Source organism: Eleutherodactylus coqui, chromosome 8, assembly GCF_035609145.1.
Source record: "Eleutherodactylus coqui strain aEleCoq1 chromosome 8, aEleCoq1.hap1, whole genome shotgun sequence".
NCBI classification, from domain to species: domain Eukaryota; kingdom Metazoa; phylum Chordata; class Amphibia; order Anura; family Eleutherodactylidae; genus Eleutherodactylus; species Eleutherodactylus coqui.
This window is the reverse complement of record NC_089844.1, coordinates 164,380,732-164,402,515: the sequence shown is the minus strand read 5'-3', so window position 1 is coordinate 164,402,515 and position 21,784 is coordinate 164,380,732. Positions and strand designations below refer to the sequence as shown.

Sequence of the window (21,784 nt, the reverse complement as noted above, 5' to 3'; positions counted from 1 at the left end):
TTTACCTCCCTAATCTTCCACCGCCTTTCTTGTGTGTCACTAGGTACAGGTAGTATATCAGAAGATACTGCTTTCGAGGTCTTTGCCCTAAGCTTAAAAACTATTTCAGGGAACCAGAATGTAAGGACCTTCCACCTACCTCTAACTTTGTCATCGGTGCCAACGCGCACCATGACTGCTGGGTCCTCACCAGCTCCTCCCAGTAATCTGTCAACCCGATCCACAATGGGTCAAAGGAACAGGAAGATAACACACAGTTAGACGATCCCGGTGTCGTACATAAGGAGCAATATTATACGAATCCTATTACGATTCGTAAGGGGGGGGGGGTTGTTGTAAACATAATCTGGTGGAGTAAAGATTTAGCTTAGAACGACTTAAGAAAACTAGTCATTTGTACTAAAACATTCCCAAAATTTTCAACTGACAAGGTTTCCCATTTTTTTGAATTATGATCTGACCAAGCTTTGTTGCATAAAGAAGCAGGATGAGAAACCCAACATACGGCGGGCAATATTGTAGGACAGCGGGGTTATCGAATGGAAAATGTCCTTTACTTCTGTGATTAAAATGTACTTTGAGTGATTTTCACTTCCTTTCACCAATCATCTTAAGCTGCCCAAACACTTGTTGGGCGGACAACTCTTCCTCCCGCCTTGTCATACACTGGCATATTGGACTGCGCCGAGCATGCATGCGTTTTCAGAGAGACTAGGAGAGTAATCTGCAGCCAGACATCTCCGGTGGTGATGGGGTACCTCATGCCCATTCCTTCTCTCACTCAATATCTGCCAGCGGGCAGAGTCAGGATAACCCTGACAATACTGGATATTGGGCATGTTCAGCCAACTTATGCAATTTAATGTGCATGGGCAACCATAGCATCTCCAGTGGATAACAAGATTAGTCAGCAGTGGGCAGCACTGAGCGCAGGAGAGAACTCAATCCTGAGGAATGGAGTAATACTATGGAGAGTGAGCAGTTAATGATTGCTGATCTATAGTAACAGGGAGGACTGAGCGCTCGCTGCAGGATGGGAAACAGAATAACGCACTTATGAATGCAACTAAAACTCCGACCATGTGACTAGTAATACTTCACTGCTGGAAAGGCCCAAATCCCAGCAGTCTGAATGACTGCAGTAGAGGTCACTCTTCAGAGGACAGCTCATTGTTCTCACCATGGCCAGTGTTCATGGAGACCCTCAATGGGTTTACTGAGGAGCAGTAATGGGCCAGAAGCAGCGTATTTATGTTAATATCCACAACTCTGGTCCACTGCTGCCAATGAACAGAGCCTGATATGGGAATCTGTTACCATTGGTTCTTTGTCTGCAGCATTGAGAATGTATTCCATTGGCAATCAGATCCCACTTGCATCGGAAGCATTAAGTCCATCACGCAGGTCCAATCTGTGACTTCCGCTGCTGGCTGTAGAGAAGATCACTAGGGCTGAACTGGACATTCTTATTGGCTAATGGCAGTATTTACAGGGCTGATGGCCAAGCGGCACTTGGAAGGAAGACTGGCAGAATAAAGCATCAGTAATGACTTTCAGAACCAGACATGGCTGCCTAGAAGTAGTTATCCAGTATTTACCCCTCCCTTATTTATTTCACCCCCATTCTTTGCAAGTTTTCCACATTGTGTCCATCCTCGTGACTAGCCAAGACAACCATTCAAATACATGAGCTGAAGACACTAGTAGGCAAATGAGAAGTAGCATACTGATACAAGGAATATGTTCTAAAGATTAAAACCAAGACTTGAGGTCTCAGCAGAGCCGTCATGGAGTAGGTTGACCCCCAGTCCCCAGCGCTCCCCCCCCCCCCAATCCCCAACGAGCCCACATCCTCTTGATGGTATAGGGTGGAGGCAGCGGACAACATTTTGTACCCAACACACATTTGTATTTCTGTTAAAAAGTTTAGCATTTCATGTTCTTTACAGAATACCAAAACCCACCATCATGTGACAGTACGACCATTATTAAATAGGGAATAACCATACAATCTGGTCCTGTGTATGACTGTCCAATACAAAGAGATGGTGGTGCAGGAGGATAAGGACTTGGGTCGCTCTTCCTCCCCTGCAGATTTGGGGATCATCTTCATCACTAATGGCTGTCATACACGACAAGATAAATCATAAACATCTCAAATCCTGCCAGCGGGGCAATTGTAACGCCTGCATCGCAAGTACCAGGGCATCTGCATTCATCTAGTCTCTTGTGACGGCAGCCCTTCAGGGGTTTATATAAGGACACTGGAGACTGGGACCCTCGTGGATCTTCCACTTTTTGGGACCACAATTCTGTCTTCAATCTTCTCCACCTCTGACACCAGTCCTGGAAGTAAAGATAACATAGATGATGGGTCCATGCCCACCTAAAGGGGGTTTCTTCCAGTAATGACATCTATTCCCTAAATAAAGGTCAGGGAATAAATATCTGATCGCTGGGGGTCCAACTGCTGAGATCAGCACCCCCTGAATGTGCCATGTGAAAGGAGTGGTGGTGTGCATGTGTGGCCACCTCTCCATTCATTTAGAGATTGCTGAGCGTATGGATCTCCGCTTGCCCCATAGAAGTGAATGAAGTGGTGGTCACACATGCACACCGCCACTCCCTTCACATGGGGAACTCAGGGTGTGAAAATATCGAGCTCGCTGGTCGTCCAAGTGATCGGGCGCCCCAGTGCTCATACATTTAACCCCTATCCTGTCAAAAGGGAATAAAGGTCATTAGTAGAAAATCCCTTTTAAAGCTTCCATTTAAATCTCAAAAGTGATTTTCTGAGAATAAACTACTGCTGACCTGTCCACAGGATAGGTTATCAATAGTTAACTGGTGAGGATCCACTACTCGGGATCCCCATGGTCATCTGACTGGAGAAGCTGTGGTGCTCAGGGGAGCGCAGTGGCCTCTTCATGTACATCAGTTACACAGACTGAGAGCAGACCAGTACCCATTAATATGAATGGGACTAAAAGCCAATACCAGACACAGCCACTATACGATGTACGGCACTGTGCCTAGTATGGACTGAGGCGCTGCTATCAGTTGGTCAGTGGAGATCCCAAATAGTGCACCCTCCTGTTTATCATCGATTGATGACCTCTCCTATTATTGTAGTCCTGGAAAACCCCTTTTAAACAACGAATTGAGCAACTTGTCTACTCCACCTCACAACCAGAGAGTGTGTCACATTTCTGCTGCTGACCTCTAAACTCTCAGGCTCCAGGAACTGACCGGAGGATGGTAATGACTATGCTTTGCTGTAGTGCATTGTGGAAGATGTAGTGAAGGGCAGTAAATTAAGGAGTCTCATAGCAGAGTGATGGAGAATTCTAAGCAGTATAGACGGAATGGAGTGTGATGAAACTCTACATCAGTACAAAGTGAGACAAAGTACACTGCTCAAGGTAAAGCAACTGAGGGCTGGATCCCAAAACACCCAGAATTGGAGCCAATTGGGCAGATCCTGGCAGCGCCTATCTCTCTTCAGAAGGTCGGGCCCTCATGCCGCCATGATTGAGTCTGTTTCTCACAGCTGGCACTGGAGGTTATACTGTAGGGCTCTGGCAGAGCTCCTCCGGTTCTGATGGTGGTTGGTGCCCTTCTACAGTCCTGCCCAGCGATCCTCATGTTCTGGTATCTGCTTCACACTATTGAGACTGCTAGGAGACACAGCAAACTTTCTGCAACGGCTCGTATGGATGTGCCATTCTGGAGAAGCAGGACTACCTGTACAGACCTGATGGGGCTGCAGGTACCAGTAGTGACAAGGACACCGGCATAACATAGAACCAGGCAAGGAGACAAATTATGCAGTCCCTTGGAGGGGGGGGGGGGGGTTGCTGTTCCTCTCTTATTGTAACTTTCATGTGCACAAAAGCAGGAGAAGTTTATTATACTGGGATTCTTAAAGGGGGTTGTACAGGATAGGAAATAACTTGCTGATCAGTGGGGTGGGGGGTGCACAGCGGAGACTGCCACTGATCTCAAGAACGGGGTGGGGGGTGGGGGTTAGTGTTCCCTGTCCTCCCCATTGTGGGGTTACTTCAGCCTCTGCAGGAGGGAGAAGACTGAATGATGTGCTGGTCGCGCTGCTCCTGTCAGCCCCATTGAAATTAATAGAGCGCTGACTGCACATGCACGACCAGCACTCCATTCAGTCACCACAGGGAAGGGGGCGATCCCACGGGGAAGCGGGACACAGAAGATTTGCTCTCCAGCAAGTTATGACCTATCCTGTGGCTAGGGGATAACTTCAAATCTTGGCACGTTCCCTTTAAGAGTTCCCAATATTCTTTTGAGCAGCATAGTTGCAAAGTTAACACCGCGAGTAGAGATGAGCGAGCGTACTCGGAAAAGCACTACTCGCTCGAGTAATGTGCTTTATCCGAGTATCGCTGTGCTCGGGTCTGAAGATTCGGGTGCCGCTGCAGCTGACAGGTGAGTCGCAGCGGGGAGCAGGGGAGAGAGGGAGAGAAAGATCTTACCTCCGTTCCTCCCCGCTCTCCCCTGCAGCTCCGTGCCGGCACCCGAATCTTCAGACCCGAGCACAGCGATACTTGGAGAAAGCAAATTACTCGAGCGAGTAGTGCTTATCCGAGTACGCTCGCTCATCCCTAACCGCGAGTCATTCCATGCCAAATCACCACAAGGAAAGGAATCACCTTTTCAACGCAGCTGTCTCACATTTTCATGAAATATGGTAGAAAGCACAAAGTAACTGCTATGTACTTTTGAGGAAAAATTACAAGTCAGCGCCTCCTCCTCAGCAGGTAGCGTGTGGATGTCCAAAACAAACCATCCCCATTTTTTGCATTCATTGTTCCCCGTGTGTGCCGCCGCCTCTTATTGTGTATATCACATAGGGCCATGGACGGTGTGGCTCTACCTGCAGCACCACTTCTTTGCACACATTATCTGCGGTAGTGCTACCATCTTTTCATTCATTGGTCAGGTTGGGAGCTGTGATGATTTGGCATGGAATACCCTCATCTATCCTATCATCCCATCCTCTAAAACGTAGACGGGGCCATCGGTAAACCTGGAGATTGTAGAACATGGATTGCTCAAAGCGTTCAGCTCGAACCACACACCTTCCGATACCATTTCCGCCTTCTTACGATCCTTCTCGATAAAAAGGGCCGTCGCCAAGAAGAAACCTCCTCCCAGGGCGCCCACAAATGCACAGACCATGAGGGCGTACTCCAAGCTGCGGAATGATAGAAGGGTGGATTCCGTCTTCCCTCCGCTGATCCGGTCAGATATCTGAGGATATGGATACAGTGACACGATGATGGTTATACGTCACATAGAGGATCACGTAGCATTTTCTATATGCGCAATTCAAGCATCAAGCGTCCTCTTTAATAGACAGAGAGCTGATCATGGAGACTGAGCTGTGGTTTATTTCCATTTATATGTGTAGGAGCTAGTGCTTATATATTATAAAAATAGTGTTTAGAATGGGGGTGCACCCAATTACTAAAGTCAGACACAAATTAACCCTCAACCTTATAGTAACATCTATGACTACTACTCACCACCCCAATGAGATAGGGGCTCCCGGCATCACCCAGCAGGTGGGACACCATTATCTGCATGGCCTCTGCTGTGGAGCGTCTCGTTGGAATCACCACATACTGAAAGAAGAGGATACATCTCGATAACTATATAGTCACCTGTGATGGGAGAACCCCAGGATGGATCACTTACCAGGAGGATGTCGGCCACGATGGCCCAATTCAGGGACAGTAACGTCTCCCCGATGAAGATGAAAACCTGCAGAGAAGACAAGTTGCATTGAATGGACCTGAGGGAGCAGCACAGGAGATCATCTGTTACCCTGCATCATAAGCTACTTACATAGGTGGCCACAAGACTGGTGTCTGCAAAGACCAGAGATAAGTACAGGAAGGGGGCGGAGCTCAGCATTCCGCAAGCACATACTATTGGGTCTGCACGGGGGTTCACTTTGCGGTATCGTTTACTGATCTCCACTCCGGCTCCAACTCCCAAGATGCCGGTGAGCACCGTGATCACGCCAAAGATCATACTGCAAACAGAGGCATGGAAAAGATCATTGGAGGGGGCTCTCCAGGAATAGTATACATGAGGGATGAGAGGGCCAACTAGGACTATGCTATGAACAAAGGGTTTATAAACATGTGCTCCCCTGCAATTGCTCATGCCTGCTCTGAAAGATGGGCTATACGCATGTGCGCCTCTGCATGATCGACTGATCGAGTCTGCTCTGCAAGGAAGGGACACATGCTCCCCTTGCAGAATCCATTGCTCACGTCAATTGCCGCTGCCTGGATACATACAGATGTCTTTATAGACCTTTCCACCTTACAGTGTCAGTACAGAGCAGACATCACAGGGGACCGTGTGTATATAATAACTCCGATAGCAGGACCCTGACATCCATGATATGACCAGTTGGGGCACATGGAAGGCCTTACCTGTCAGTATAGTTGCATACACCACCCTTACACCACTCGGTCTTGTACAGGACGGTTCGCGCACGTATCAGGTAGGTTGGAGCCCAGAGGGCAAGAGCACCAGTCACAAATGCCACCGTCGTGAACCCAAGAGTAGAGAGTACAAAGCTGTGGCTGGAGAGAGAAAGATGTAAGTGAGGGTGAAGTAACCGGACAGAGCGGGCAACAAGTCATCACTGCAGGGGGTACCCACTTCTTCAGCAACGCCTTCACATCCGATATCCAAGGAGTAGGGCTCAGGGGTTTGTCGGTCTTCCTCTCCACAGCCCCTCTAGGAGGCTCCTTCACAAAGAATACAAGCAGCAGGACAGCAATAAGGCCCAGACCTGGGGTCACCTGTCAGAAGGAGGAGGAAACATTAGAGGGGTCGCTTTCTTCTAAAAACAGCACCACCCTTTTCTATGGGTTGTTTGTGGTATTGCAGCTCAGCTCCACTGAAGTGAATAGGAGCTGAACTATACTACCAGACCCAAGCCATAGACAAGGGTGGTGTTGTATGCCTTCTTCCAAACACGTTTTTCTAACACTGGACAAACCTTTCACCCAATAACAGACTTGTACCGTAGTTATCCCATATACATAGCATAGAGAATGACTTTCAGATCACGGATCCCGAGAACAGGGCTCCGGCGCATCCTGAAATAAGGGCAGGGGCGATCGTACATGCACACCACTGTTCCATTCATTTCAATGGCAGTGCTGGAAATAGCCAAGTTCAAGCACTCATCTATAGCTGGCAGACCCACTGAAGTTAATGTAGCGGCAGTGCACATGTGCGACCACTGCTGGCCGCACTCAAAAATGTGCCAGAGCCCTGCTCTTGTCAGACCCCCATCAATCTGAAAGTTATCCCCTAACCCGCTCATAGGTTGTAGCCTGCTACGTTGTAGTATTCTACGGGTCTTTACAACTGCGGTGATGCCAGGTCGGTAATTTTATTTTTTTATTGGAAAGCCTAGATGTCGCAGTCACTGTTGACCTCAGCATCTAAGAAGTTAAACTGCCAAGAGCCAAGATTTCTTTGATCCATTCTGTTACAACATGAGTTTGTCAGTGAAGAGCAGCAGGGCCTCCGCCTGTTGATCACATGGTCTCAGCTTCTGTGCCTGCGCAATCCTCATCATGACATACCTGTACACCATGGAGCCTTTATGCAAGACAATTCATGATATACAGGTACCGCATGGTGCATTTAAGGGGTTAAATTGCCTGGTGTTTATACGTGTGGTTATAGGGAATACGGGATAATAAACCCAAGTTAAAGGGGTTGTGCCAAGCTATAAGGTTATTCCCTATCTGCAGGATAGTAGATAACTTTATTATTGGTCGGGCTCCAACAGATAGGACCCCCACAATCCCAAGCACAGTGGTCCGGTCTGTCTGTGAGTGAATGGGGCAGAGGTCGCGCAGGCGCACTGCTGCTCTATTCACTTGACTGACAGCGCTGGAGAAAGCCAAAGCACCTGAACTCTAATCTCTGATGCGGTCATTGAAGTGAATGGACTGGTCGTATGCGTACATGACCATCGCTCCATTCACTCTGGGACCAGCTGAACCCTCATTCACCAGATAACTGGGGGTCCAAGTGGTCAGACCCCCAACGCTCAAAGTTATCCCCCATCCTCCGTTCTCCATCCAACTAGATGGTCACAATGATGAACCCCGCAACCTTGTACTCACCCGTAAAGCCCAGTGCCAGTCTTGGGCGGCGCTTGTCACCTTGGACCCTGCGATGTACCCGAGGCCACTGCAAAATGTAGAATTTCAGAATTATAATTCTCCGGGTGTTTAAAGTCTTTATTTTCAAGATCCCTGCTTGTTGTCAGTGAATGAAAGCATTCTTGTTTCGACCCTAAGACAGAGAACTAATACATCTCACACCTGAGGGTTTGTTACAGTTGTATCCAGTCTAGATAATTAGCTGTGAGTCAAACAGATCAGCAGGACAAATCCCTGTTTGTTACAGTGTATCAGTCTGCAGCTGAGAGGAATGTCCAGAATGGATGCAGTTGCAGCAAACTCTCAGCTGTGTCAGTGCTTCGTTTATATGGGACACTCACCAGCCTACTGGAATGGCAAAATAGAAGACTGACAACATGCGGCTGCGCTGGTCGGCCACGAAGAGGTCAGCGATGATGGTGGGGGCGATGGTGGAGTAACTGGCCTCTCCAACTCCAACCAGTCCTCGTGTGAACAGGAAGAGGGGAAAATACTGAAAAAGAAACAAAAAAATAAGAATCGGTCAGAGTAAATGTAATCTCGGATTACTCTTTCTGAGCCCTATGAAAGCTGGGTGACGAGCAATATGACAAACATCAAGTGTGTTGTCCAGGATTATAAATACATGGCTGCTTACTGCCAGCCACAGTGCCACCTCTGCCCATGTCTGGTATTGCAGCTGTGCTCCATTTAAGAGGATAGGTCTGAGCTCATACATCCTGTAGACGGGGGTGGCGCTGTTTCAGGAAGAAAGCTGCCATGGTTTTCTATTCGTGGACAAGCCATTAACGTTCTCACGAGGGATGTTTCAGCCTTCCTGCCTAGTTGAGGTGTGGTATGGTATTACTAGACAGCTTTGCCTTTCAGGGGCTTGGTAAAGTTGAGTAATCGCCCTTGTGGGAGCTGTGATGTCGGCAGTATTGGTTGTCACCTAGCTTTATTAACAAATGACATTCAGGTCATGATAGAAGGGAGCGACTCAAGGGCTGATAGTTTCTACCTTAGAGATGAGGACTACCCTTCACTTCAGGACGTTACCTCCTTGGGGATGAAAGAGCTGGACAGTGTGACAATCGACCAGAAGGAGATTCCGGCACACATAATATATTTCCTGATCCAGCGATCGCCCAAGTATCCGAAAACCGGAGCCAGCACCATGTAGCTGCAGATGAATACTGGAGGGGAAGAAGTAGAGTTGAAGATCCGGACCGGGAGACGCGAAATAACCCAAGTATAAGTTATGACTGGAAGACTGAATTACATGAATCCTTGCCCTTAAAGGGGATGTCCACCTTTTAACTATTGATGAGCTATCGTCAGGATGGGTCAATATATGGGTGGGGATCCGTGGGATGACTGTTATAACTGTTCTCCCACCGGCAGGGGTAGAGTGCACTGAACAAGAAGCAGACAGCGCTGAACACATCACAGCTCCAGGAGCGGCAGTCACTGTTCCTACTGAATGCAATACCAACCCGGGCCGCGGACTAGCAGCCAGCTTCTTACACTGTAAACACCGACAGCCACCAGGAATACAGCTGATGGAATAGGGTCCCGGGAGGCAGATCCTTACTGATCAATCATGGATGAGGTGAGGAGTTCCACCTCCTATCACATTGGCTCCTTAAAGGGGTTGTACCAAGATCAAAATGATAAAGGAGAACTTGCTGATCAGTGGGGGTCTCACGGCTGAGACCCCCACGATCTTTAGAATGGTATCCTGTGTCCCTTGTGCTCCTCACTGCACACCCTGCCGGTCGTGCAAGCGCGACCATGCATACTCAGCCACCTATTCATTCATTTTGACATCCCGGTGGGAAAAAAAAAAAAGTGACCCCCTCAGTGACAGGCAGAGATGGACATGGGAGTTCTGTTCTTGAGTTCAGTGTGAGTACCAGCAGGGAGACCCTCACTGATCAGCAAGTTATCCCTATCTGCTGTAATGTTGGTACGACCCCTTTAATATATCTCTTCATGACTTTCTTGAAGTTGGAAACCATCAACAAGCAGGCTGGCTGCTGACAGACCACTCCTAATGTAATAAACACTGCGTCATTACTGCCCCAAATTACTCATCTCTCCAAAAGGCCCACTATGACGCCCTGGCACATGGCTTTTGATCAGTAATGGCAGGGTGGCTTCCAGGTGACGGCACCCGATGCCACTACTTACCTGTTTGTACCAAACCTGAGGAACTGTCGTGGATACCAAAGGCATCTTCCAGATCCGGGAGCACCCCTGCCAGGAAGAACACAAGAGGGTCATTAGCTGATCAGAGGCAGCATAACAAGCTATGATCTGCAGGTGCTGACACCAACTGACATGAATGGGGGGCACATATGTCAACAGACACCCCCCCCCATCCTAGAGCCGCCCCCCAATAGTTCTTGGACTTTTACACAGGGGCGACCATCGCTTAGTGAATGGCGGTGGAGAGGGATGTAGATCCGGCTCACCTCCCTCCGCAGTGAACAGGCCGCCCTTCATAGATGATGCCTGTTTACACGGCCGATCGTTCTTCTGTTATTATGTCCGTATAAACTGAACATCAAACAATAACTAAACAACTCGTTCGTCCCCGCAGGCCTTTACACGCTAATCCTCAGACTCCCACGATCCAGCGAGATCTGATTATTGGTCGTGTAGAAGGACCCTTACACTCTCCCACGGTAATCCCACGGGACGTGTGATGTCGGCTCCTCCACAGAGACGCATTTACAGTCAGTGGGTCCTAAATGGGAGGGCAGCACTAGATTAGAGGGAGGGCTCTGCTCAGCATGAACTGCAGTCCTCTTTTCCATATTTCTGGTAGTCACTTCAGTAGAGCAGAGTTGCAATACTGAGAACAACCATGGACAAGAGGGGCGCTGTTCCTGAAAAAAGCCAAATGTTTCTTCTAATCTAAAGCTGCCCGTACACTTTCAGTAACTGTCAGACGGATGATCATTCACCTGACAGCCGTTTTCTTCAGCGCCTACATACACATGAATGTTCGGCCAACCCAAAAACTGGTGTGTTTCGGGAGGTAAGTTGCAGTCAGACAGCTTTGGTGGCAGCTTATTTCCCAGGGAATAAAATGATCAGGCACTGAAATTCACTGCCCCCGTATCCTTCTCATCATCAGCTGAGTCCCCCCAATAAGGAGTCGTCCAGCTCCACCATTACCTGTGGGTTCAGATGACCAAGTACCGATATACACTGAAGCGGCTACACGAATCCCCCCCAGACCCCCTCATGGAGTACCCGGCCACAGAGTGGGTTTCCTGAATCACATAATCCCTTTAAATGATTTGTCCCCTTACATACCAAGAATTCTGCAGTCTTCAGAGAGGTCTTAGACCCGGGGTCAAGTGTCGCTCTTAAGATAAGAAAGTTTGTTTTAGTTGTCAAGTAACTCGGAGCGCCTCCAGCAGCCTGTGCCAGTACTTCAGGATGTGGCGGAGGAGGGGGCCTTGACTTCTATGGGTCCTAAGGGGGGCCACCCACTACAGTTTTTTTCTCTTGCGCTGCGAGTGTGAATGAGCCCTCGGTGATGAAACCCCTTTAAGCTCACACTGGTGTCAGAGGCTCTGCCCGCGGCCTCCAGGGCAGATCTGGCATGAAACTCTGGGCACAACAGCTGAGCATGCTGCTGTACCTCATCTAGGAAAGCTTCTGCTGGCAGCCACCGGACCTCATTATAGTCAGTGCCCACCGGGTACAGCACATGCCCAAACTGGCACCTCCGGCTTCCCTGTTGTTCGGCTCCAAGGACGGCGCAAACAACAGGGTATTAAGGAGATAGTGTGAACTTAGCCTTACAAGGTTTGTTCCTGCCTGCCCCCCCCCCCCCGCCACCACCACCTACCGGCCACCGTGAAGCGATCCATGTAGTTCAGCAGGTTGATGAAGAAGAGGATGCCGACGGTGGCGACGGAGCGTCTGTAGGAGATCCCGGTCAGGGCGTGTACGTCACGCGGTTCAGGGCTTTCGTCTTCATCGCGCACACGTGGCAGAGCCCCCGCGGCTTTCACCTCATCCACGTCATCTGCCTGAGTCAGGAACGGCGTGGAGTCAGCAGGATCGTGGAGAGACGCCATCTTGTTGGACCCCAGACTGTAAGCACAAAACACATAGTTATTAGCAGGAGAGGAGACTCCCAGATCCCCCAGTTATTGGTGGGGGGTCCGCAGCGTACCGCCAGGTCAGTCACCACGGCTGGAGCTCATCTTACAGCAGCGTGTGCGGGCTGTCTCTCCCCCTCCCCCGCTGCAGTGGCCTCCTGCTGTACTCTGTGTGCGCCGCCTCTCACACTGTTTACTCATCCCTGCTATCCTGTGCCACAACTCAGTGGCCGCTGGCAGAGACAGTGCCCCCGCGCGGTCTGCCCTCCCAGCTCTCTCCTGCTCTTAATGCGGAAGGCTGCGTCCACCGGTTCCGAGTCTCTGTCCCACGGTGCTGCAGGCTCTGGGCGGCTGCGCTGCCAGGGAAGCCACTTGAGGCCGCAGTCCTGTCGGCTGAATGGGTTGCGCTCCCGGAGAAGTAACTTTGACCTCTGCCTGCCTGGCTGCATCGGGGGCCGCTGTAGGTTTTTCAAAGCACGCAATGTGGGTGGCCGCCGGGGAACAACCTAGTTGCTCAGGCAGGCTGCCTGGCTTCCCCCGGGGGACGCTGTACGCTTACCCCATAAATCGTTAGTGGCCTGCCATCCATCTCTGCTGCCAGTCACGTTCAGCGGGCGTCACCCCGTCAGTCTTGCCTCCACCAGGACTTCCTGGTGGCATCAAGATACACCAGTACCGGGTGATCCACCTCACATCAACCGCGGCAAAACTGGAAGCCATCAGCAAGCTGGAGCGCGGCTGATGGACCTTGTTACATGGCAGCAACACTCAGAATGACCGCGTGGTCTGGTGGTCAGTACAGTCACATGGTGGTACGGGTCACATAGCAGCGCAGTCAATACAGCCGCAGCGTGCCGCGCCATTACTGCACCCAGCCTGTGGGAATAGTGGGAGACGCAGGCTGTAAAGAGAACGCTCGCCCCATCTGTAGATATGCATGCGCACTGCACCCCCCGCATACATGCGTGTCCTCCCCCAGTATACATGTGCACTGCACCCCCGCATACATGCGTGTCCTCCCCCAGTATACATGTGCACTGCACCCCCGCATACATGCGTGTCCTCCCCCAGTATACATGCGCACTGCACCCCCGCATACATGCGTGTCCTCCCCCAGTATACATGCGCACTGCACCCCCGCATACATGCGTGTCCTCCCCCAGTATACATGCGCACTGCACCCCCGCATACATGCGTGTCCTCCCCCAGTATACATGCGCACTGCACCCCCGCATACATGCGTGTCCTCCCCCAGTATACATGCGCACTGCACCCCCGCATACATGCGTGTCCTCCCCCAGTATACGTGCGCACTGCACCCCCGCATACATGCGTGTCCTCCCCCAGTATACGTGCGCACTGCACCCCCGCATACATGCGTGTCCTCCCCCAGTATACGTGCGTGTCCTCCCCCAGTATACGTGCGCACTGCACCCCCGCATACATGCGTGTCCTCCCCCCCCAGTATACATGCGCACTGCACCCCCGCATACATGCGTGTCCTCCCCCAGTATACATGCGCACTGCACCCCCGCATACATGCGTGTCCTCCCCCAGTATACGTGCGCACTGCACCCCCGCATACATGCGTGTCCTCCCCCAGTATACGTGCGTGTCCTCCCCCAGTATACGTGCGCACTGCACCCCCGCATACATGCGTGTCCTCCCCCAGTATACATGCGCACTGCACCCCCGCATACATGCGTGTCCTCCCCCAGTATATATGTGCACTCTGTATACACACGTGTCCCCCTCCACATATACAAGGGCGCAGTGTATATAATGGCTGAGGTGAGGTGTGTGACACGGCTGATTCATGCCAACATGAAAAGCAGAAGCGCCAGATGCTGACCGGCAGAAAGCAGCAGCAATGGAGGAGGGGAACCACCGCCGCTGGGGATGGGGGGGGGGGGGGGGGGGGGAGGGGAACCACCGCCGCCATCAGACGGCGGTTTCCTTATTACGTATTTTTCCGTCCTGTATCACACGGTATGTAATAACTCCAGGATGTAGCAACTAGCAGAACGCCCATCACCATGGCAACTGCAGCAGACATCCCCCATGGCCCTCCAGACCCGTTAATGACGCGGCCCCCTCCTACACGCCCCAGGCCTACCATTCCTGTCCCGACTTCAGCGACGACACTCCCCGCCCTCCCAGACACACCGCAGGTTATAGAAGGTAGAGCGCCACCAGGAGCTGCAGGGGATAGGTCACCACTCTGCCATACAGGAGCATTCAGCTGCAGAGGACTACAACTACCAGCATGCCCTGCAGGCTGGGTGAGCTGACACTTGTAGTCGGTAGAACTGTCCCCGTGACATAAGGATGCAGTATTGCTGGCCGTAACTCCGCCCGCCGGGTAAATACCCCACAAGTAGGAGAACTCACCGGCTCCGTCCTCTCCCGTCCAGTCACTTCTTATTTACGTATCGCCATTTTGCGGCTAACAAGTCATGTGACTGCAACCCCGATCACATGACTGAGACTGAGTCAGGACTGTTCTGCGTCTGACGTCATCGCGTTCCACTGAGTGGCGTCTCGTGGCTGGAAGAGGAGGAGTCGCAGCAGGTGGGATCACGTGACGCTGTATGGGTCCCTAAAGCGGCAGGAGGAACATTGTCACGTGACAGCCATGAGCCCGCCCCGATCCTTCAGTTCGCCGCTAGAGCGGTCTGAGGTGATTGGTCCCGTGTGAGGTGAAGGGGGTGGAGTCATCTTTTATACCGCGGCGGCGGCGGGAGCTGTGAGTCCGCCATAACACACCCGGCGGAGAGACAGACGGCGGGAGCGGTGGTGAGGCGAAGTGAGTCATGTCTGTCTGTACTGTGGGAAGGTGGAGGAGGCCGGGAGGTTGCCATGGCAACAAGCAGTCTGTTATCCCGGAGGCCTTGTGGGACTGATAGTGTGCAAATAAAAGGTCCCTAACACATCCACGTGGGGGAGAGGGACATGATGTGGACGAATAAACAGAAAATGATGAACCGGTGAAGCCTGCTCTGTAAAGAGGGGGCGGGCAGACCGAGCAGGCTTTGTTATGAAGTGTATACCACCTGACCGCTGCAGCCAATCAGAGGTCCCCGCCGCGTCAGGTGGTCTCCCGGCATCATGGCTCCTGCCACAATAAAGTACCAGACCAACAAGCGTGCGTTAGGAGCGCCATCTTACTGGTCACATGACAAAAAGGTAGCGATCTACCTTAGGTCGGTCTCACATGACCGGATAGGAATTACGGATTCCGCATGCGTCTGATCCGCGGTAATACGCAGATCAATCGCATTGGGTTACACAATTCCGCTCACATTAGTGGGTTGGAATTGCGTAATCCACTCACAGCAAAGAGAACGCAGCAGGTTCTATTTTACCGCGGATATCGGCAACATAGAGGCCATTGTGCTCCGTGGTCACGGATATACCCGCAGCCCATACGCAACTACCTTGTATCCGGGCTGCGGGTACCCGCGTCATCGCTAAGCGATGGTGCGGGAAATACAAACAAAGGTGTACTGTGCATGACCGCCTGTGTGAGTAGGCAGTTATGCGCAGTACATTACGCGGCCGTACGCAGGGTCACAGCTGGGCTCACATCTGGGATCCGCTGCGGGCCTCCGCAAGCGGATTCCACCTACGGCCGTGTGAGCCTGGCGTTATTCAGACTGCTACCAGTAATACGTATTTTACAAGAAGCCCCGGAAACGTTCGCCTTCCTGCAGTTCCAGGAGCGGCTTGTTGAGCGTCTTCTGTGTGAGACCGCCGCACCTCAGCAAGCTTACGGAGACTCACAGAGCGCCACTTTTTACACCCCATACCCGCCACTGAGGTCAAGAAATGACCCCCATTTTGAGTGAAAAGTCTCCACTTATATGTGTGCTGTACAATTAAAAAAAAAAAAATTTTTATTTCTTTTTTTTGGTCGCTGTTATTTTAAAAACAAAAATAGTATATTTTTACTTTGCTTAGATTCATTCAAAAACAGTAAGGTCCAAATACGCAGTGCTCCCCTAGATGAATGAAGGGGGTTAAGTTTTGAAATTGGGGTCATTTGTGGGGGTTCTCCATTGTTTTTGCCGTTTAAGGGCTCTAAAAGTTGGCAATGGGGTCTAAAACCCCTTCATGCTCAATGTTTGTTATGAAAGCCCCCGGCTGCTCCTTTCGGTTTGGGTCCCGTTGTGCATCCAGACAGAAGACTAGGGCCACAATGGGTATGGGTCTGAATACAGGACAAACAGGGGGATCAATTATGGGGTGTAAATCCTCATTTATATGGGCACGATAGAGAAAATAACTCCTTAACACACAATAGTTGCAAAAATAAGAATTTTTTATACTTTCTCCTCTAAATTACAATAACTCCTGAAAGAAAAATTGTGGGGTCAAAATACTCCTGACCAGGGGCGTAACTATAGGGGATGCGGTTGCACCCGGGCCCGGGAGCCTTAGGGGGCCCATAAGACCTCTCCTCTCCCTATAGGAAGCCCAGTACTATGAATAAAGTATTATAGTTGGGGACCCCGTTCCAGATTTTGCATTGGGGCCCAGGGGCTTCAAGTTACCCCTCTGGTCCTGACCCCCTCAGTGAAGACATTGAGTGGTATATATTTTTTAAAAGGGGTCATTTGTGGGGGTAGCTATCATTCTGACACCCATGAGCCTTTGCAATCTTGGCTTGGTGCAGGAAAACAAAATGTTCCTCAAAATATTAATAATTAATGTTAAATATGTACGTCTCCTAAATGGTTAAAAACTAAAGTTTCTCAAATGTGCTTCCAGAATAAAGTAAACAGATGGAAATATATATGTTATCAAACATTTGTTCAGTTTTTGCAGATATTGCAGTTGAAATGTGAAAAAAGTCAATTTTTTTTTCAAAATGTTCCCAATTTTGGTGCTTTTAATAAATGTACACACATTCTGTCCATTTTACCTTCTAAATGAAGTACAATATGTGGCGAAAAAACGCTGTCAAAAGACATGGTTGGTCACTTAGGGGTTAATGATAATGAGATGGGAGACAGTTGTAATACATCTGGATGCTGGGTTCCATCTGACTACACTTTCTGCCTCACCCATTTGTACTGCAACTGTGACTACCTGCTGATGACCTCCAGCTTCCTCCTGACTACTCCCCAGTCCTGCACTGCTGCTACAGCCGTGGTTCCTATCTAGTACCAGTAAGACGTTACAAAATAATCACGCCCAAACATGGACCACCCTGCGGAAGCAAGTTGCCAGCGCTCCAGGACTTTTGGGCCGCTTACCAAGAGACGTTTGCTGGATTACAGACACTGGTGCTAGATCAACAAAAGGAAATCATCAGTTTACAGAAACAACGTCTGGATCTGCATCACACAGGCCCTGCGTATGCATGTCACTGCCCGCAAAATTCGGTGGGGATCGTCGTCAGTATGGAGGCTTCCTTAATCAAGGTCGATTTTATTTCCAGACGCAGCCCACCTTGTTTACCAGAGACAGGAAGATAGTGTTTTTCATCATAAACCTCCTCACTGATGAGGCGCTCGCATGGGCCTCACCGTGCATAGAGACCAATAGTAATATCGACAGCCTTGATGCCTTCATGACTGCTGTGGGTCGAATCTTTGATGATCCAGACATTGCCACAGGTGTTCTTACTATAGGATATCCTGAAAACCTGACCTGTGGGGGAACACTGATCTCGATAAACGTCTAAAGCAGTTTGCTAGACTACACTAATATTTTGTTTTGCCAAAAAACCCACTTTATATCAAATATGTCTGTAGTTTTCTTAAAGCTGCTCATACTATTTTAATATAAAGATGCTGCACAATTCTAAATATATTCGCTAACAGTTATATCTTTCATGTAACAGGTCAGCAGTGAGTGGGAAGAAGCGTGGATTAGTCGAGAAAACACCGAGTGGCTGCAGAATAAACTGAGTTCAGACCAAGCATTTAACCGAGCCTCATGTATGAAGTTGGCCTCCGAGAAGCAACCAGTCAGATTTCTTGCACCAAAAGCTGAACCCTGTCTACTCTGAGGTAGGTCTCATACATGAAGCACAATTGTGCTCTATGGGGTAACCATCTGTCACAGTCATCTGATGTTAATGCAAGTAACCACATTTCGACTTTCATTTATTGTAGAATGGCATCTTCTGGCCTAAAAGACAAGCTGAACTGCTCCATCTGTCCAAGACTCTATACAGATCCGATATCCCTGAGATGTGGACACAACTGCTGCTGCTCGTGTATTGTGAGTGCGCTGGATGAACCGGATGGGGCTGCAGGTCACAGCTGTCTTGAATACGGAGAAGAATATCTGCAGCGTCATCCAATGGAGAAGAAAAGAAAGCTGGGTAATATAGTGGAGCGTTTCTTATCTAGTCCGCCTAATATGGAGACCAAAATCTTCTGTACTTACTGTACAAAGTCTTCTGTATTGGCTGTGAAATCATGTCTGCAGTGTGAGAACTCTCTATGTGACGACCACCTCGCAGCCCACAACAAGGCGGCGGATCATATATTAACTGATCCCACCAGCTCCTTTGGGAACAAGAAGTGCTCTGTCCACAATAAGGTTCTGGAGTATTACTGCCCGCAGGACGCGGCTTGTCTATGTGTGACTTGCTGTCTGGTCGGCAAGCATCGGGGCCACCAGGTAGAGCTTCTAGGTGAGGCTTCTGAGAAGAAGAAGGAGAATCTGCGGAAGTATCTGGGTGAGCTAAACCCTCAAAAAGAAGAACTTCAGACGAAAGTCCAGTATCTGCAGGATCATAAGAAGAATATCCAGGAGAAAGCCTCAGAGAAGAGGAAGAGCATCAGGAAGTTGTTTATGGACACAAAGGGGCAACTGGAAATGGCAGAAAAGAAAGTGCAGAGCGAGATCTCCAGACAAGAGGACGAGATTGTCTCCCAGATATCTCATCTGATCAAGGAGCTGGAAAAAGAGGAGAAGGAGCTGTCTGGGAAGATGCATCACATGGAACAGATGTGTCATGTCACCGACCCAATAAGACTCTTACAGGAAAGGGACATTACAGTAAGTAGTAATGGAGATGATAAAAAGATCCATTCTGTGGATAATCATGATACGGGATTGTTCCCGGGACAAGCTGTTCAAAGATTTGATACCAAAGTCTCTACCAAGGATAACTGGACTGACCCGATAACTGTTTCACGAGAATTCGTTGAAGGAGCGGCCTACAGTGATAAGACTATGACAGCAGAGAAAGAAGCTCCAGTAAGGGACCTTCTTGAGATTGCTGAAGATCTAGAGGAGATGGCTGATGATCTGGATGAGGTTCTGATCTCATTAACCTTACACCGATCTATGAGGGATATTGTCACCAATGTCATGAATATAACCTCAGAGCTTGGGTTCCACGTTCCAGACATGGTGCTGGATGTGGAAACTGCGAGTGAATATGTAGAGTTATCAGACAATCTGAAAACGGCAACAGATTTAGAAAAAAGACAGGAAAGACCAGAATCACCAGGAAGGTTTCTGAGTTACCCCCAGGTGTTAAGCCAATGTGGCCTCTCCTTCGGTAGACATTATTGGGAGGTGGCATGGAACCAGGTCGGAAGATGTGACATCGGAATGTCCTATCCCAGTATAGAGAGGGAAGGTGATGGATCTGGGACTGGAGATAATGATAAATCTTGGTGTGTGACCTTGGAAGGTACAGGATACTCAGTGTCGCATAACTCTGTGATAGAAAGGTTAGATGCAAAGCCTAAATGTCCAATGCTTAGAGTCTTCTTAGACTATGAGGCTGGGCGTCTGTCCTTCTATGAGCTGTGTGACCCCATCAGACACTTGCACACCTTCACCGCCGCCTTCACTGAAGCCCTGCATGTTATTTTCTATGTGGAGGATGGGGCCTCTGTTACTATACTAGCCCCTTGAAAGCCTGACATTTTTTAGTTTATTTATTTTTTTAATTCCCCACCTTTGTAAAATAGAAGAAAGTAAATTTAAGTTTATTTCTTAGAAATAGTAAAGAAAAAAATAAAACTATACAATTGGTATCACTGTAATTGCCTAGACTCACAGAATTTCTTTTTTACCACACTATATGTTGTAAAACCAAAACCTCAAAACAATGGCGCAATTGCTTTTTTCACCATATTCTGAGATCCATATTTTTTTGTTCTTCTGCTGATGGCGCTCTATGAGGGCATCATTTTTGCATAGCTATAAAACATGCAATTATGACATTGTGTAATTTATTTACTTTTTTATACGTTAACAATGTATGATAGATAATGCAATATTTTGATTGGACTTTTATAGACATGGCAATACCAACCGTGTATATATATTTTTTTCTTCATGTGCATATGGATATAGTTTTTTTTTTTCCTTAAAGTTTTAATATTTGTATTTTTAAATATTTAAAAAAAAATGTTATTCAACCGTTTTTGTTTTTTTTTTTGTCTTTTCATCCTGATCGGGAACTTGAATTACTTGACACTGTGATGGTCTTATAGTATATCATACTTTCATCAACAGTCTATTCAGCCCTACAACAGGACAAAGCCATACATGGCAGGCCTGGGAGCCCAGGAGCACCTCACGGTCATGTTCCAAGGGGGTTGATGGTTAGAGAGAGGGCTTCCTCTGCCACCCCAAGTGCTTTGTGAGCCCTACTCTGTTGGCTGTCAGGTACTACACCTGGAGTACGGAGCGAGCTTGGCTCCTGACACTTACCCCGTGATCTATGACAGTCAATTACTTCAGCGGTCGTGAAGATGTTAAGCTGAGGGGCGATGCAATCCATATCACTTTTATCAGGATATCTGTGAAATATTCAGGTGACTGCAGTAAGGAGACATTAACATGATTGTGGCCTATGAGGCTGCAGTAAATATTCTGCAGTTTTCTGGGAAGGTCTTAAAATTACGTAAAAACAATCTCGAATAAACAGCAACACGTGACAAATTACACAGTGTCATTATTCAACAAAAACTAGGCCAAAATGCAGAAGCTGTGTTAAAAATGAAGTGCACCCATGAATCAAGAGCTTGTAGAACCATGTTTAGCAGTAATAAACGTTTTCTGTATGACTTCATCAGCCTCTCGCATCATTCTGGAGGACTTTTGACCCCCTTCTTATTTACAGCATTGCTTCAGCTGATTGAGGTTTGTGGGCATTCGTTGAAGGAGCGGCCTACAGTGATAAGACTATGACAGCAGAGAAAGAAGCTCCATTAAGGGACCTTCTTGAGATTGCTGAAGATCTAGAGGAGATGGCTGATGATCTGGATGAGGTTCTGATCTCATTAACCTTACACCGATCTATGAGGGATATTGTCACCAATGTCATGAATATAACCTCAGAGCTTGGGTTTCACGTTCCAGACATGGTGTTGGATGTGGAAACTGCGAGTGAATATGTAGAGTTATCAGACAATCTGAAAACAGCAACAGATTTAGAAAAAAAGACAGGAAAGACCAGAATCACCA

The 21,784-nt window shown here is 48.9% G+C and overlaps 2 protein-coding genes across 3 annotated transcripts; one reads left to right on the top strand and one right to left on the bottom strand.

Annotated features, from left to right (window-relative positions):
• Nucleotides 1-1,887: 1,887 nt before the first annotated feature.
• On the bottom strand, nucleotides 1,888-14,857 carry SPNS1 (SPNS lysolipid transporter 1, lysophospholipid). The gene is made up of 13 exons (XM_066576814.1): nucleotides 14,729-14,857; nucleotides 12,082-12,329; nucleotides 10,407-10,472; nucleotides 9,273-9,409; nucleotides 8,576-8,727; nucleotides 8,196-8,262; nucleotides 6,709-6,851; nucleotides 6,477-6,629; nucleotides 5,878-6,067; nucleotides 5,728-5,793; nucleotides 5,556-5,654; nucleotides 5,109-5,280; nucleotides 1,888-2,346 (listed from the first exon to the last, which is right to left on the bottom strand). Exons 2-13 carry the CDS (start codon nucleotides 12,311-12,313, stop codon nucleotides 2,252-2,254), a joined length of 1,572 nt encoding a protein of 523 aa, XP_066432911.1. The 5' UTR covers nucleotides 12,314-12,329; nucleotides 14,729-14,857; the 3' UTR covers nucleotides 1,888-2,251.
• A 128-nt stretch (nucleotides 14,858-14,985) lies between these two features.
• On the top strand, nucleotides 14,986-20,648 carry LOC136577089 (E3 ubiquitin/ISG15 ligase TRIM25-like). Of its 2 annotated transcripts, XM_066576813.1 has the most exons (4): nucleotides 14,986-15,143; nucleotides 18,186-18,354; nucleotides 18,460-19,354; nucleotides 19,463-20,648. In XM_066576813.1, the coding sequence occupies exons 3-4, from the start codon at nucleotides 18,461-18,463 to the stop codon at nucleotides 20,222-20,224; spliced, it is 1,656 nt and encodes a 551-aa protein (XP_066432910.1). In that variant the 5' UTR covers nucleotides 14,986-15,143; nucleotides 18,186-18,354; nucleotide 18,460; the 3' UTR covers nucleotides 20,225-20,648. The 2 variants fall into 2 exon arrangements, with proteins under 2 accessions (XP_066432910.1, XP_066432909.1); XM_066576812.1 differs by having other exon boundaries at nucleotides 18,460-20,648.
• Nucleotides 20,649-21,784: the final 1,136 nt, after the last annotated feature.